Source organism: Hakea prostrata, chromosome 5, assembly GCF_041222555.1.
Source record: "Hakea prostrata isolate BN-2017 chromosome 5, UWA_Hpros_2, whole genome shotgun sequence".
Classification (NCBI taxonomy): Eukaryota; Viridiplantae; Streptophyta; class Magnoliopsida; order Proteales; family Proteaceae; genus Hakea; species Hakea prostrata.
This window is the reverse complement of record NC_142604.1, coordinates 12,735,177-12,750,441: the sequence shown is the minus strand read 5'-3', so window position 1 is coordinate 12,750,441 and position 15,265 is coordinate 12,735,177. Positions and strand designations below refer to the sequence as shown.

The window sequence follows — 15,265 nt, the reverse complement described above, 5'->3', positions numbered from 1 at the left end:
TTTCAAACACAGTCTTAGGGTTGGGTATGAGAGAGTTTAAATGAGGCAATTACGTCATTTTACTTTTATGAGGGCAAAACGGTCATTTCCCAAGTCACTTAATAGAATCTTGATTCAAACCCTTAACTATGACTAAATTGTAATTAGCAAGTGAGTGCCATATAATCTAAGTGATAAACAGAGAGTTTCACCTTCATTATAGTGGGTGATATGTAAAAAATTTTAAAATTTATTAATTTAGCCATTTTAAGCATGCTCATTAGTCCCACATGAATAAAAAATAATTTATGATAATAAAGAATGACCAAAACATAATACACGTAATTAATTTAGGTCACTTAAGCGAACTCCACTTGAATGCTCGTGTTGCACAATAACTGCATAGCACTGTGTATCATACAGTCATATCGAAATTTTATGGTCGAAACGAAATCTTGGCCATTCGTTTCACACTTAAATTTTACCAAAAAAATCACCCACTCGTTTCACGGTGGCACTGTCACAATTTCACAATTTAGGATCCAATGAATTTTGGCCCAATTTTATGTTTATATATATCGAAGTATACTGTAGAAATATACTTCGAGTTCTTCTTATTCTTCTCTTCCTGCACCAACTTGCCATCGCCATTTCTCTCTCGGCTCCGGCCTGCCCTGCCAAATGAAGTTAAGTACTGCCTGAACACCTCTGAGACGAGTGGCTTTGGGGATCCCAAAAAAAAAAAAGTAAAAAAGAAAAAGATAAAGAAAAGCACTTCTCAGACAGCCATTGTTACAGTTCGATTAGTTTGGTATCCTCCGTGAAGAGCGACTGAAGGCTATGCCTTTGTTTGATTAGCCAGGTGGCGTGCATTCGGGAACTGATGTTCGACTGAACCCATAAACCCTATTCGAAATTTCTGTAGTTTGAAAAAATCAAAGTTGATCCGACGAAATTCGATCCTTTCTTAGCAGCCTTTCTCCCTTGCTGATGGTCACATGCATAGATACTCCACTAGTATCTGCAACTTGAGGATGACCAGGTACCCAAATTCAATACCCAAGTTTTGTGTTTGTAGCCATTGGGTTGCTGTTTTGATTTCTGCAGAAGCGTTGCACTTTCTTCAAATCCCTATCTTTGGTGTTCCTGTATTTCATTCAAATAGATTTCAGTTTACAAATATGATATTTAAATCGTTCTCTTCGGTATCACAGTAAGCTGTCTCGTTGTCGATAAATATCATAGTTCTGTTTTTTTTTTATTGGATGAATAAATAATTTCATTACCAAAGGAGAAACAAGAAATGCACTGAACCTTACAACTAGAGATGATCAAGAAAGAAAAACAATGCAAGCACAATAGACAAAAATCCTAAATTTTAGTTCCTTGTTGACCAACAACCTCGGCTACTTGAGGCCAACAATAAAATCTTTGCCGGTGAGGTCCTTTGTTGGCGCGGCTGCTCCTCCTACAACCCTCTCGATTGGAGGCAGACCTAGGAGATGAGATATCAGTCTCGAAAGCATCCTCATTGGTGACCTTGTCACACATCAAGGTGGGGGGGGGGGCAATATTGCACGAAATTGGATGCACACAAGCAGAGGGGAGCGGGGAGCGAGAGAAGAAAGGTCTAAAGGGACTTGAGATAAGTGGAAATCCCCACATCCATAGAATGCAATGGGTTGGAATATCATAGTTCTGGTTATTCTAACAAATGAGGAGTAAATGGGGGAGCTCAAAATTATGGGAAAAATCCTCCTTAATAGGTTATTTTGTAGGGCAGGTTATAGAATTGGATAAACAAAATTGTGTTTTACTGGCTTACTCCCGAGAGAAGTCTCTTTGTTGTTACAGTGCTTTGAGTACAATTTACATAAACCCTCTCGCTATTTTGCTGCTAAGAGATGGCATTCAACGATCACTATATCATCTGCAAACTTTTGTGCAGAACAAAGAGTTTTGTTGGGAATTTTCCAAGATTTCTTAGGTTCAGAGGTTTGAATTATCTCAGGAGATAAGATTTTTTTCTACTCTATTCTGATTTTGATTACTTGCTCCAGAATGAGACGCTGAAAACTTCTGTGTTGAATGAGGATACCATTGTTAAAATGTTGAACTCCAGCATCTAATTTTTAGTCATTGTGAGGAATCAGCAATCCTAACTAGCAATTGCTTGTCTGGTTCATCATGAACTAATGTATTACAATCAATTTTGTTAATCAGTGCTACCTTCTCCATTAGTTTTGAACATTAGAGGAACTATTGAATACCATATCATGTCTGAACAAACTCTTTTTTTTCTTTCTTTTCCCTTAATGGCTGCAGGTTTTTGTAAGCTCTGAGTTAACCTGTATTGGAATCAAAAGCGAGTCAACATGTCTTGGAATCAAAAGCTGTAAACGTGTGAGGTTTTTTTGCATCATGGAGATGGATTTGACCATAGACTGCTTGTGCAATATTTAACTATGCGACAAATCCTTGCTTAAGAGTAAATTATTTCCAGTATTTGCGCTCTTTAAAATTTTGACTGCCTCTTCACATTGATGGCGTCTGTTCCATCAAAGTTATATTCAGGTTCCTCTCTTAGTCTTTCTTTTCCTATGTTCTGCCCCTTCCTGTACATGCATCAGTTTATTCTACCTTACGATTTTATTTTTATTATTCTGCAGATGATGTTAGCCTCCTTGTGCTTTTACTTGACACAAATCCTTTCCTCTGGACTGGAGCAAACACAACTGCTATCTCTCTCCCCTTCCCCAGTTTCCTTAACCATGTAAGCCCATTCACTGCTTTTATGGATAATTGTGAAAGACAAAAGCCCTTCCATTTTTCTCCATACCCAACTCTCTTTCTTTCTTTCTTTCTTCTTCTTCTTTTTTTTTTTTTTTTTTTTTTGCGGTTCTGTTTTGCATCTTTGCTTCTTTCTGCAGGTCCTTGCTTTCCTGAACTCCATACTTCTCCTCAATCAACTCAACCAAGTTGTGGTTATTGCTACTGGAGTCAATTCTTGTGACTACATTTATGACTCATCGTCCTCTTTACCAACAACAGCTGATAGTTCAGAAAATGGGAGAATTCCCATGCTTTGCTCAAGATTACTTTCAAAATTGGAGGAATTTGTGATTGAGGATGAAAGGTTGAGTGAGGACAAGTCGCCAGAAGGGATTGTTTCTTCTCTTTTGTCAGGATCGTTGTCTTTAGCTCTTTGCTGTATCCTTACGGAAAATTAATCTTGATTTTGTCTGATATTTTTAGGTTACTGTATCTTCTTGGGGATTTTTGTTTTGACTTACATGATGAACAGATATACAGAGGGTGTTTCGTTCTGGACCTCTCCATCCCCAGCCTAGAGTGAGCATTTCTCTTTCTTTCACTAGATTATCTAAATGTTTTATTATAATATGGGATTCATTCATTTATTTGTCTTTTTTCATCACTTATCAGAACTTCTCTTATGAGATTTGTGAAATGTTTTTGTTGAAGTCTGGGTTGTTATTTTTCACGTGAACAGTAACATGAATAGTGTTATGCCATTATTCCTTGTTTTCTTTTTAGATATGCTACTCTTTCTAATGTAGGAATCTTGCTAGACAAGTTTGGTAGTTTCTCGAAAGTATAGTTTCTATTTTCTATTAGTTACTAATTTCAGAACTTTCCTTTTTCAGTACTTTCTATTTTGGACATGTTTTAGGAGTAAGAAGACTAGAAAATTCTGTTCATAAGTTGTATTCTTTATTTCCTTTTTTAGAGGCCAAGATGGCTTGCTTCTCAAGTTTTAATCTAAACTATTGATAAATATAAATAAGAGGCTGCGATTGTAGGAGTGCTAAGCTAGAATCGCAGGCTTATGTGATTCTTATCAATTCTTCTTCTTTCTTCTTCTCTTCTCTTCTCTTTTTCTTAGTTCTTCTTGTTATTGCACTGTTTTGGCTGATTAAAGTTTATTTTTCTAGCATGGTAAAGAGGGCTAGGATCGACACATTGATTTTTTTCGCAATTTTTTTTGAACCGTATGCATCCAAAGGTGCATGTACGGTTCCTAAAGGATACTATGTTTGTCCTAATCAACCGACTTCATCGCGAAAGATTACTTTTTTTAGGACAAGTTAATCAAAACAGCGTTCTAAAGAATTATCTTCTGAAGTTCTCTTTCGATTTTTCTTGGTGCGCAACCACCTACTGCGGCAACTGATATACTGTTAGATCAAGTATTGACGTAAATTGATCTTCCCCACCTATTACCCCTTTGGAAGATCCCAGAACTTGGATTATATTATGATATTATTTTATTCCTTTCATTAGCCTTTTATTTTTGCATACTGCAGTTTTTTGTTCTACCCTATTCAGTTCTGCACCCTGCATAATTTATTGTGTGATTCTTCTTCAAGTTCTGAGCTGCTGGTTCATGAGTTTATACTACAGTCGTGGGATCTTTTGCTGGTTTCTGAAGATTTGTTTGGGATGGCTACTAGTTTATACGGTTTGCTTCTTTGATGACTTATGAATGACTCAAATAATACCTATCCATGCTCCTAACAACCCAGGGAATCCAGATGAAGATTGGTTGTATGTTTTAGTTTGCAATCCTTTACATGATGGTTCCTACACAAGCTCATTTGTTTTTTGTTTGTCTTCTTTAAGGTTCGATTTACCTAATATTTAATCCCTGGGCAGATGTTTCCTTCTTATATGATAAGGGCTGCGATTTACCTATCTTGCTGTGTTTGCATCTCAACTATTGGTTTATTACCTATGATGCTATACAATGTTTCATGCGAATCCCTAGGCAACTGTATCCCTGTTTTGCGGGTGGAATTAATTTTCTACAATTTTTTTTTTTCCATAAAGACTTTTACCTACTTTGTTTCTTCGAATATTTTTTTTTCAACATCTCAAACCTGAATTTAGTATCGGCTAGGTTATACTCCATTGACTACTGTTGTTTTTAACAAATTTTTTTCTACCCACCTTTGGTCCTACACATATTTTGTTTTTTTTATTGTTCTTAATTATCCATAGCTGAACCTGTGCCTCTCCCTCCTTGACCATATTTTGCTTTTTATTAAATCCCATCTATACCATAACTCCTCGCCATTGGACTATATTTACCACATTAAAATATTCCCTACCATGAGGAGAACTTGGAAACTAGATTTCTTGGGATATTGGTGATTGGTTATCATTAATTGTCCACGAGTAATGCTACACGTGAGAGGGAGAATGATACTTTATTCTATATCTACTCAAGATGTGCTGATAGATATTATTTGTGAAGATCTTTGTCCTCAACTTATGGCATTCTACAACAATATCATTACCTACCTTTACCTATATTGTCCTTTACCTAACTACTTGGTTCGTAGTAACCCATAATACCTTACCTACTTGGTCCGTAGCAACCCATACCGCCTTTTACCTACCTACTTGGTCCGTAGTAACCTATACTACCTTACCTACTTAGTCCACAGTAACATACATTGTCTTTTACCACTTACTTGGTCCATAGTAGTCAATATTGCCTTTTACCTACCCATACTTTACCTACTACTTGCCTTCTTGTGAAGCATTTATATGGACATTGGAGTTGCAATTTTGAAGATTTAGTGTGGATATCTCTCCCTACTACCGGCATTATGTGGATAGTGCCTTTTACCTACCCATACTTTACCTACTACTTGCCTTCTTGTGAAGCATTTATATGGATTTTGGAGTTACAATTTTGAAGATTTAGTGTGGATATTTCTCCCTACGACCGGCATTATAGGGATAGTGTCTTTGATCTTCCTATATTTATGGACTTCGTTCGTCTTCAACATCATCGACTGTTCATATTATTGGATGATTCTTTTGACATGAAGAATTAAAGTTTTTTTTTTTTTAAGTTGGTGTTGATTATCTCCTGGGTGAAGTTTTCTCCGTGTTTATTGACTTCTGCGATTGCTACACGATTCAAGATTGGTGCTACCTTTCAAGTTTATTCTTATTGTGCAAGCTGAAGTTTTCTTTGTGTATACTTCAACTTGAGGGGGAGTGCTGAAGTTTGGGTTGTTACTGTTCACGTGAACAGTAACATGAATAGTAACATGAACAGTGTTATGCTATTATTCCTTGTTTCCTTTTTAGATATGCTACTCTTTCTAATGTAGGAATCTTGCTACACAAGTTTGGTAGTTTCTAGAAAGCATAGTTTCTATTTTCTATTAGTTACTAATTTCAGAACTTTCCTTTTTCAGTACTTTCTATTTTGGACAGGTTTTAGGAGCAAGAAGACTAGAAAATTCTGTCCATAAGTTGTACTCTTTATTTCTTTTTTTATAGGGCAAGATGGATTGCTTCTCAAGTTTTAATCTAAACTATTGATATCTATAAATAAGAGGCTGCGATTCTAGGAGTGCTAAGTTAGAATCGCAGGCTTATGTGATTCCTATCAATTCTTCTTCTTTCTTCTTTTTTTCTTAGTTCTTCTTGTTATTGCACTGTTTTGGTTGATTAAAGTTTATTTTTCTAACAGTTTTGATTTGTCTGTGACTTGTAAGTGTCGTAACGACCGTATGAGCCCCTCCACTTCCAACTCCGAAAAGCAAAAAAGAAAGCCATAAATCCATATACATATATTATGTATAACATTCTCAACCTTAGTCCTATAACACAGGTGAAATCAATTTCTTTAATTCCCAGTACTTCTAAGGAGCTAGACTTTTGACTATTCTAAGACCCCTAAGATATCAAATAATAAAATAAATTGAAGGCCTTTAGCTATTCCTCCTGGAAAAATTGGTAAATACCGAATCCCAGATCCTTATAGACAACTAATGGTAGGGGACCCAACACCCATCGTGAATGTAGTTGTAGAAAGAAACGATTGTAGTGAATGGCTTATTGATCCATGATCTCAAGCCCTCTATTTATAATTAAGTGGAAAGTAGACTATTACAAGGAATAGAAGTTTACATGAATGCAAACTCTAATTTAACTCCTATACAAACTCTTATTAGACTCCTAATAGAATCCAACACTCCCCCTCAAGTTGAGGCATGGATAGCACACATGCCCAACTTGACCAGAAAAGTATAAAACATCTGTCCAGGTAAACATCTGCAATTTGATCTTCAAACTTATAGATTACGTCTGCCTTATAGACTTCCATTTGTTTTGTCCTCATCTTTACTGCAACTTTATGTCTCCAAGGAAGAACGCCCAAGAAAAAAGGTAGAATCTTCAAATGTTGAGAAGACTAAATTTATGCGCAAATCTGAGGGAAAATATATTTTTGGGGTAACAATTGCTAGGGTAAAATAGCCAAAGTGAAACTTTTGATTTGTAGCAATGTTAGATCATTAAAGGGAAAGTTTGCCAAAAGACAATCTCCAAAGGTAGGGGAAAATTTGTTAAGATAAGTGACAATCTCCAAAGGTAATAGAGATCGAGTTCTGCAAAGGTCAAACGACAAATCTTTTGCAAGGTTAGATCTCCGAAGGGAAGATGTCAAGTTAATGGGCAAATTTCCAGGGTTAACAGAGATCAAGTTCTGCACAGTCAAAAAGATAGCTCTATAGCAATGTTAGATCTCCAAAGTAGAAAATTGCGAAGGTAAGGGACAAACTTTCAAAGGTAACAAAGATCAAATTCTACATAATAAAGAAGTCTACATGAAAGGCATTGAATTGTAGACATCTTCAATCTCCCCCTCACGTGTAGCTTTACATGTGGGAAAACAATAACAAAGGAAATCCCAATGGGGAAACTTGGAAAGGAAGAAATTGTAATGGTAAGATGAAAGTATCATGAAAATAAATCTAGAGAAAATGACAAAATTTGAAAGGTGGATGATTGAGCCTACGGTGCCACTGATGAAGGTTTGATATTACCGAATGGACCGGATTAGAAGATGTAGTCAAAGAAGAAGTAGATCCTCCAATCGGCTCGAGCAAATAAAGTCCATTTACTACGACCAATCTCCTTCCCCGTGACCAGATCCGGAAGTAGCAAGGTAGGAGTTGGTAGGGGTAGTAGAGGAAGCAGTGGTCGAGGTTGTACCGGCAGTAGAAGACTGCAGAATACGTCGCAGAGTAGCGAACTCCTCTTGTGAAAAACCAACGGCTGCAGAGGGTGTGGTGGAAACTATCTCAGAAAGATTAGCCTGTGGTTTTCCCTTTTTTTGTGCTTGTTTTTGCTCAAAATCAGCAGGCTTCCCATGCAGTTTCCAACAATTTTCCTTGGTATGATATGGTTTGTGACAGTGCTCACACTTGACAATCTCCTTAGCCGAATCAGATTTAGTGTGAACAACTGTAAAGCTGATTTCTCATAATAGGAGTATGAAGCATGACTAATCGACGACTTTCCTCACACTGAACAAGAGCATAAGACTGTTCTAGTGTAGGAAAGGGAGAACGACTTAAGACTTGCACTCTGATCTGATCGTACTCCACATTCAAACCTGCCAAGAAGTCATATACTCGAATCTTATCAATGTACTTCTTATATGTCGCCACATCATCTGGATTAGTGGGGTGATAATCCCCATAATGATCCAACTCTTGCCAAAGAGATCGCAACTCAGCATAATAGTGGGCCACAGTTAGTTCCTTTTGGGTAGTCTCATGAAGCTTCTTTCGTAGCTCATAAACCTGTGCATCATTCCCCAACTGTCTATATGTTTCAGTAGTAGCCTTCCAAATTTGGGCTGCAGTATCAAGTAATAGGTAACCCCGGGCAAGATTTGGATGCATGGAATTCAAAAGGAATGACATAATAAGAGAGTCATTTGATATCCATTTATCCTGTAAAACACTTACGGTAGTGGGTTTGATAGTGGTGCCCGTAATGTATCCAACTAGTCCTCTTCCATTAATAGTCAGGTAAGCAGATCGAGACCAGATCAAGTAATTTATGCCACCAAATCTTACCGAAAGAGAATGAAGAGTGGGAAAATATTCGGATCCAGTGGGAGCAATAGTACCATCGATAGTGGCTATGTTGAAAAAATTGTCTGCAGTTCTTCAGTCTTCACCTTTTGAAAAAAAACTAAAACGTCGTAGAATGCAATAGCCAAACAATGATATGATCAAATCTCCTTTTTCCCTTTTTTTCCTTTTCCTTTTCCCCCCCCCCTCTCTCTCTCTAATTAGAAAAAAATAATAATAATATGGTTCAGCCAAATATGTAATGGTTTGGTTTGGTTTGGTAAATTTGGTTTAAAATATTGTCTAAATTTGGTTTGGGAATTTGGAAAAACCCAAATCTGGTTCGGCCAAAGAGAATTAGGGAACAAATTATGGCTCAATGGGTTTTTAGATGGGCCAGCTTAACAAGGGAGACGGGATTTAGAAAGGGTTACCTGGTTCGATGTTAGAGGCTGTGATCAGAATCGGAAGCAAAGGTGAAGGCGATGGTGGCTTCTCTTCTTCTTTCCTTTTCTTCTTGGTCGAGCCCACTGTAGTGCAGAGAAAGAAATTGGTTGCGATGGATTTGTGAGGGTTTGCGATCAATGCAAACTCTAGCTGAAGCAGCAGCAGCCACCTGTGATTCTAATCGCAAGAAGCAGCAGCAGGTGATTCTAATCGCAAGAAGCAGCAGCAGGTTGTGGTTCTTCTTCTCTTCTTCTTTCCCTTTTTTTCTGTGATTCTAATCGCAAGAAGCAGCAGCAGGTTGTGGTTCTTCTTCTCTTCTTCTTTCCCTTTTTTTTTTCTTCTCTGATCTTCGAGGTGGAATTGAAACAATAGTGCAGCGGTGCGATGGGTTTGAAAAGGAAAAAATTTATGCCAAACGATGGTTGCAGAATTAGGTTGTAGAAGAACAAGAAAAAACTGCGAAGGTTTTTGGAGAAAAAAGGTAATCTGCTGTGGGTTTATGGGTTTGAAGAAATAGAAAAAATAGAAGAACAACCTAATCGAATTTAGGCTCTGATGCCATGTAGAAAGAAACGATTGTGGTGAATGGCTTATTGATCCATGATCTCAAGCCCTCTATTTATAATTAAGTGGAAAGTAGACTGTTACAAGGAATAGAAGTTTACATGAATGCAAACTCTAATTTAACTCCTATACAAACTCTTATTAGACTCCTAGTAGAATCCAACCGTAGTTCATTGCTCATGCAAGGGATATATGACAATACCAACTGAACAAAGCGGTAGTCTTTATATGACAATACCGACCGAACGAAGCGGTAGTCTTTCAGGGTTTAGGGTTTAGGGGTTTGAGGGCCAAAACCCGGACCTGAATCAGAACTAACATGGTTTATAGATGGAATTCGGTTCTGGGGTTTGAGTTGAACCCTAGTAGGGGCAAAGGGTTATGTACTGCCCAAGAATCAGCCTAAACTGGGATCTGAAAATTGGATCTTCCCTTGACAAACTCATAAGGGCCAATTCTAGCATTTCAGCTGGTCAAATTATAAAATATTCAGATGCTTTTGTTAGGAGGGTTTGGAGACAATGTTGTCCAAATATTGGGGGGAGTGCTTCTAGATTCTAATGGTTAGATGCAAAGTAAATGTAAAATTACGGAACGTCTCCAAATATGGGGGGGGGGGGGTTTTCTAAATTCTAATGGTTAGATGCAAAGTAAATGTAAAATTACTGAAACAAAAAAACCTTTAGGATGAAACTGGAAGCTTAGGGTTTATGGTGGTTATACAAGGCAGCAAGGTAGATCTAATGTAGGGTTATGGGGGTGCTGTGGCCTGTGGGTTGAATTTGAATGAATTCTTATGGTGAATTGGGCTGTAAGTGGATCCACATGAATGGGGGTTTTTCCAAAACAAAGCTGATCCCTTTCAATTGGGGGTTTTCCGGAAATGATTATCAAAGTTAAAGGAGAAAAATCTTAGGCGTTGGTCTTCCAAATCCCGTTCCGTTGATATGATTTGGAAGAATATTAGTTTTGGGCTCTCTTCTCCCCACCCCCGAGTGATCGACTCTTCAAGGAATAGGCTAATTGTTAGTTCCTGGAATCTCACCTCATCCTTTAGGCCTCCCACGTGAGAGGCATGTTTCCCCTTTCCCCATTTTCTCCCCTTGTATTCTTGGCATGTTGTTTTTAATATATTTCTTTATTCATCCCCAAAAAAGAAGTTAAAGGGGGAAAATAAAGGAGATATTTTTTGTTTGGGGGGGTGCGGGGCTTGATTTCTCACATAAGTTGCGGACTTTGCAAGTTTGCAGTCTGCTTGGAATACCAATAACAAAGGCCGTCAAACAAACTAGATTGAGGTCCCTGACCTCAGTGCCACCTGAGTTTCAGGATTGCACTCTTAATTTCACCAAGAGGTGGCAGCAAAAAGCTTCAAAGAGGAATTCAGATTTCATAGACTCAGCCTGTGCATTCTCCCCAACTGATGGGGGTATATACAAGGGTTATGATCAGCAATACAAATTCAAGTTGAAAGAGGAAAGCTAATTAACTTGAATCTTTGTTGGAGACGATTTGTTTTATTAGCAAAGTAACTATCTAGTTTAATTGTATAACAAACCCCAAATTTTGCGTGGTTAGAAACAAATTCAAACTAAACAAGAGCTGACTCAATTCCTTAAAACTAGTCGCAAAAGCTAGTTAGGTGTCCCAAACTATAACTTCGTACCTCAATTCTATTGGAAAAGGAATTCTTAACTTCTAGCTTACCTTGACTGACTCAAACTAACACTGATTCAGTCATGTGACTTTAAATAGTCATATTACCTCTAAAATACAATTAAACTAATTGAAAACGTTAATTTTGTGTGCCACCTTAGTACACAAGTTTTACGCCACTAGGGGAGGCCTATTATCAAGTAGATCCATGCAATAGAGGGTCCAATCCTTATATGATCCAATCCTAGGCATATTTTACTAATTATGAGCTCAAATTGGTTGTGGATCTACATCAGGATAAGTTCAAATGATGCTATGTGTTCCTATGGCTGGTACCTTATATTCATTTAGATAATTAAACGTAAAAGCAGATGGACTTTGTGTCATCCAGCACTGCAGTATAGTTATAACTATCAATAACAAGTAAAAAAATCTTGATGAAGTCCCAATAAAAGTATGGAAGAGTTTAGGAACCTACGGGCTAGCTTGGCTAATCTAGTGCAGAAGAAGATTTTGAGTACAAGGAAAACGATTGATGGAGGAGAGGCATCTCGGTTCCAATTTACTAAGATAAATGAAATATTAAAGTTGTAATAACTATAGAGGCATAAACTGATGAGTTATACTACAAAATTATGGGAGAGAGTAATTGAAACTTGTTTGAGACAAGAAATCACTACTACAGAGAAGTTTGGTTTTATGATGGGAAGATCTATATTTAAAGCTATTATCTTATTAGGAGGCTTATGGAAAGTTAAAGAGTGTAAGGAAGATCTTCATATGGTCTTTATCGATCAAGAAAGAGCTTATGATAGAGTTTTATTAGAGCATTAATTTGGCAAGTTCTAGAGAAAAGAAATGTTGTAAGTAAATATTTATATCATACTACTGTTATAAAAGCACGAACTGAGGGAGGATGGCTACATTTCACTTCCCAAAACACCCCTACCTTCTAAAACTACTAAACCTTTACATCATCAAAAAATAATATCCATAAATGTAATTTACCAAATAACTAAATGATATTTAAATTTCCAAACAGTTAACTAAATCGTGTGCTGACAAAACCCCAAATTGTGATTTATCATAAATTAATTTAAAAAAATCAATGATCATGATTAGAAATAATAATATTAATGGCACAAATTTAAATATATTTAAACATTCAACTAATAAAACTTAAAATTAAATCATATCATACTACTATTATAAAAGCACAAATTAAGGGAAGATGGCTACATTTCAACACCCCCACCTTTTAAAACTACTAAACCTTTAAGTCATCAAAAAATAATATCCATAAATGTAATTTACCAAATAACGAAACGATATTTAAATTTCCAAACAGTTAACTAAATCGTGTGCTGACAAAACCCAAAATCGTGATTTATCATAAATTAATTTAAAAAAAATCAATGATCATGATTAGAAATAATAATATTAATGGCACAAATTTAAACATATTTAAACATTCAACTAATAAAACTTAAAATTAAATCATATCATACTACTATTATAAAAGCACAAACTGAGGGAAGATGGCTACATTTCACTTCCCAAAACACCCTTATCTTCTAAAACTACTAAACCTTTAAGTCATCAAAAAATAATATCCAAAAATGTAATTTGCCAAATAACTAAACAATATTTAAATTTCCAAACAGTTAACTAAATCGTGTGCTGACAAAACCCCAAATCGTGATTTTTCTTAAACTAATTTAAAAAAATCAATGATCATGATTAGAAATAATAATATTAATGGCACAAATTTAAACATATTTAAACATTCAACTAAATAAAACTTAAACTTAAAATTGCTATTAATATGAATGGAAACTTTATGAGAAAGTTTAGGGATTCAAAATAAAATAAAATGATTATGATTATATATAATAAAATTGATAGTTGAAATTCTAAACGAGATTTAAATTTCCATTGATAGTTGAAATTCTATAATCATAAATTAACATATATCTACGGTTACACTACTCCACTAAAAGTAGTTAAAACACTCAAGCAGTATACATTTCACTTCCCAAAAATAATAATATTAATAGCACAAATTTAAACATATTTAAACTTTCAACTAAATAAAACTTAAAATTAAAATTGCTATTAATATGAATGGAAACTTTATGAGAAAGTTTAGGGATTCAAAAATAAAATAAAATGATTATGATTATATATAATAAAATTGATAGTTGAAATTCTAAACGAGATTTAAATTTCCATTGATAGTTGAAATTCTATAATCATAAATTAACATATATCTACGGTTACACTACTCCACTAAAAGTAGTTAAAACACTCCAGTAAAAGCAGTATACAAACCCCGAGGGGTGGCTCAGTTGGCAAAGCCCAACGCTTCCACATAGGAGGTTAGAGTTCGAATCCCCTCGGGGCCAGGGGCGAAGCCCCGCCTATATTAATTATATAAAAAGCTCCTTGAGGATGTAGTCATGGAGCATGCAAGCTGGCCCGGATGAACCTCATTCCAAAAAAAAAAAAAGGCAGTATACATTTCACTTCTCAAAACACCCCTACCTTCTAAAACTACTAAACTTTTAAGTCATCAAAAATAATATCAAAAAATGTAATTTGCCAAATAACTAAACGATATTTAAATTTCCAAACAGTTAACTAAATCGTGTGCTGACCAAATCCCAAATCGTGATTTATCATAAATTAATTTTAAAAAATCAATGATCATGATTAGAAATAATAATATTAATGGCAAAAATTTAAACATATTTAATCATCCAACTAATAAAACTTAAAATTAAAATTGCTATTTTTGTAATTTGCCAAATAACTAAACGAGATTTAAATTTCCAAACAGTTAACTAAATCGTGTGCTGACCAAACCCCAAATCGTGATTTATCATAAATTAATTTAAAAAAATCAATGATCATGATTAGAAACAATAAGCCTTGTCCCAACTAAATGGGGTCGGCTACATGGATTCTTGCCCTCCAATCAGTTCTGTTCGAGGCCATGCTAGATACAAGGCCTAAGCTATACATATCCTTTCTCACCACTTCTCCTAAGGTTATCTTAGGTCTACCCCTAGCTTTTCTAGTTCCTTCAATATGGATTTAATCATCCAACTAATAAAACTTAAAATTAAAATTGCTATTAATAGGAATTGAAATTTTATGAGAAAGTTTAGGGATTCAAAAATAAAATAAAATGATTATGATTAGATATAATAAAATTGATAGTTGAAATTCTAAACGAGATTTAAATTTCCATTGATAGTTGAAATTCTATAATCGTAAATTAACATATATCTACGGTTACACTACTCCACTAAAAGCAGTATACATTTCACTTCCCAAAACACCCCTACCTTCTAAAACTACTAAACCTTTAAGTTATCAAAAAATAATATCCAAAAATGTAATTTGCCAAACAACAAACCTTGAGAGTTATAAGATCAAATAAACTATTTGTGTAGTTTTTTTTAATAGAAAAATTATTTGCGTCATTGCTATGAAAACATATAGGTTTTAGACTTGAATTCAACTAAAAGAAAAAAACATAAAAATTTTAAATTTTACAAAAAAATAAAATAAAAAATAAAAAATCATATTCTAGGACACACTACATGTGCATATGCATGTGTATCATTACTAGTATAGTTAAAGATATGTATATGGTTCGACAAGTGTAAGAACTGTGTGGGGGAGAAGGTGCTGAACTCCTGGTTACA

General features: G+C 35.4%; 1 protein-coding gene across 3 annotated transcripts in view; it reads left to right on the top strand.

The window, feature by feature from the left end:
- Nucleotides 1-572: 572 nt before the first annotated feature.
- Nucleotides 573-15,265, top strand: part of LOC149015223 (general transcription and DNA repair factor IIH subunit TFB4-like) — a 36,912-nt gene continuing 22,219 nt past the window's right edge. For all 3 annotated transcript variants that reach the window (XM_089156482.1, XM_089156480.1, XM_089156481.1), the window contains exons 1-5: nt 573-1,021; nt 2,305-2,553; nt 2,649-2,752; nt 2,910-3,189; nt 3,284-3,330. In XM_089156482.1, coding sequence (XP_089012608.1) covers nt 2,523-2,553; nt 2,649-2,752; nt 2,910-3,189; nt 3,284-3,330 — 462 coding nt within the window. In that variant the 5' untranslated portion in view covers nt 573-1,021; nt 2,305-2,522. The remainder of the gene's footprint in view (nt 1,022-2,304; nt 2,554-2,648; nt 2,753-2,909; nt 3,190-3,283; nt 3,331-15,265) is intronic.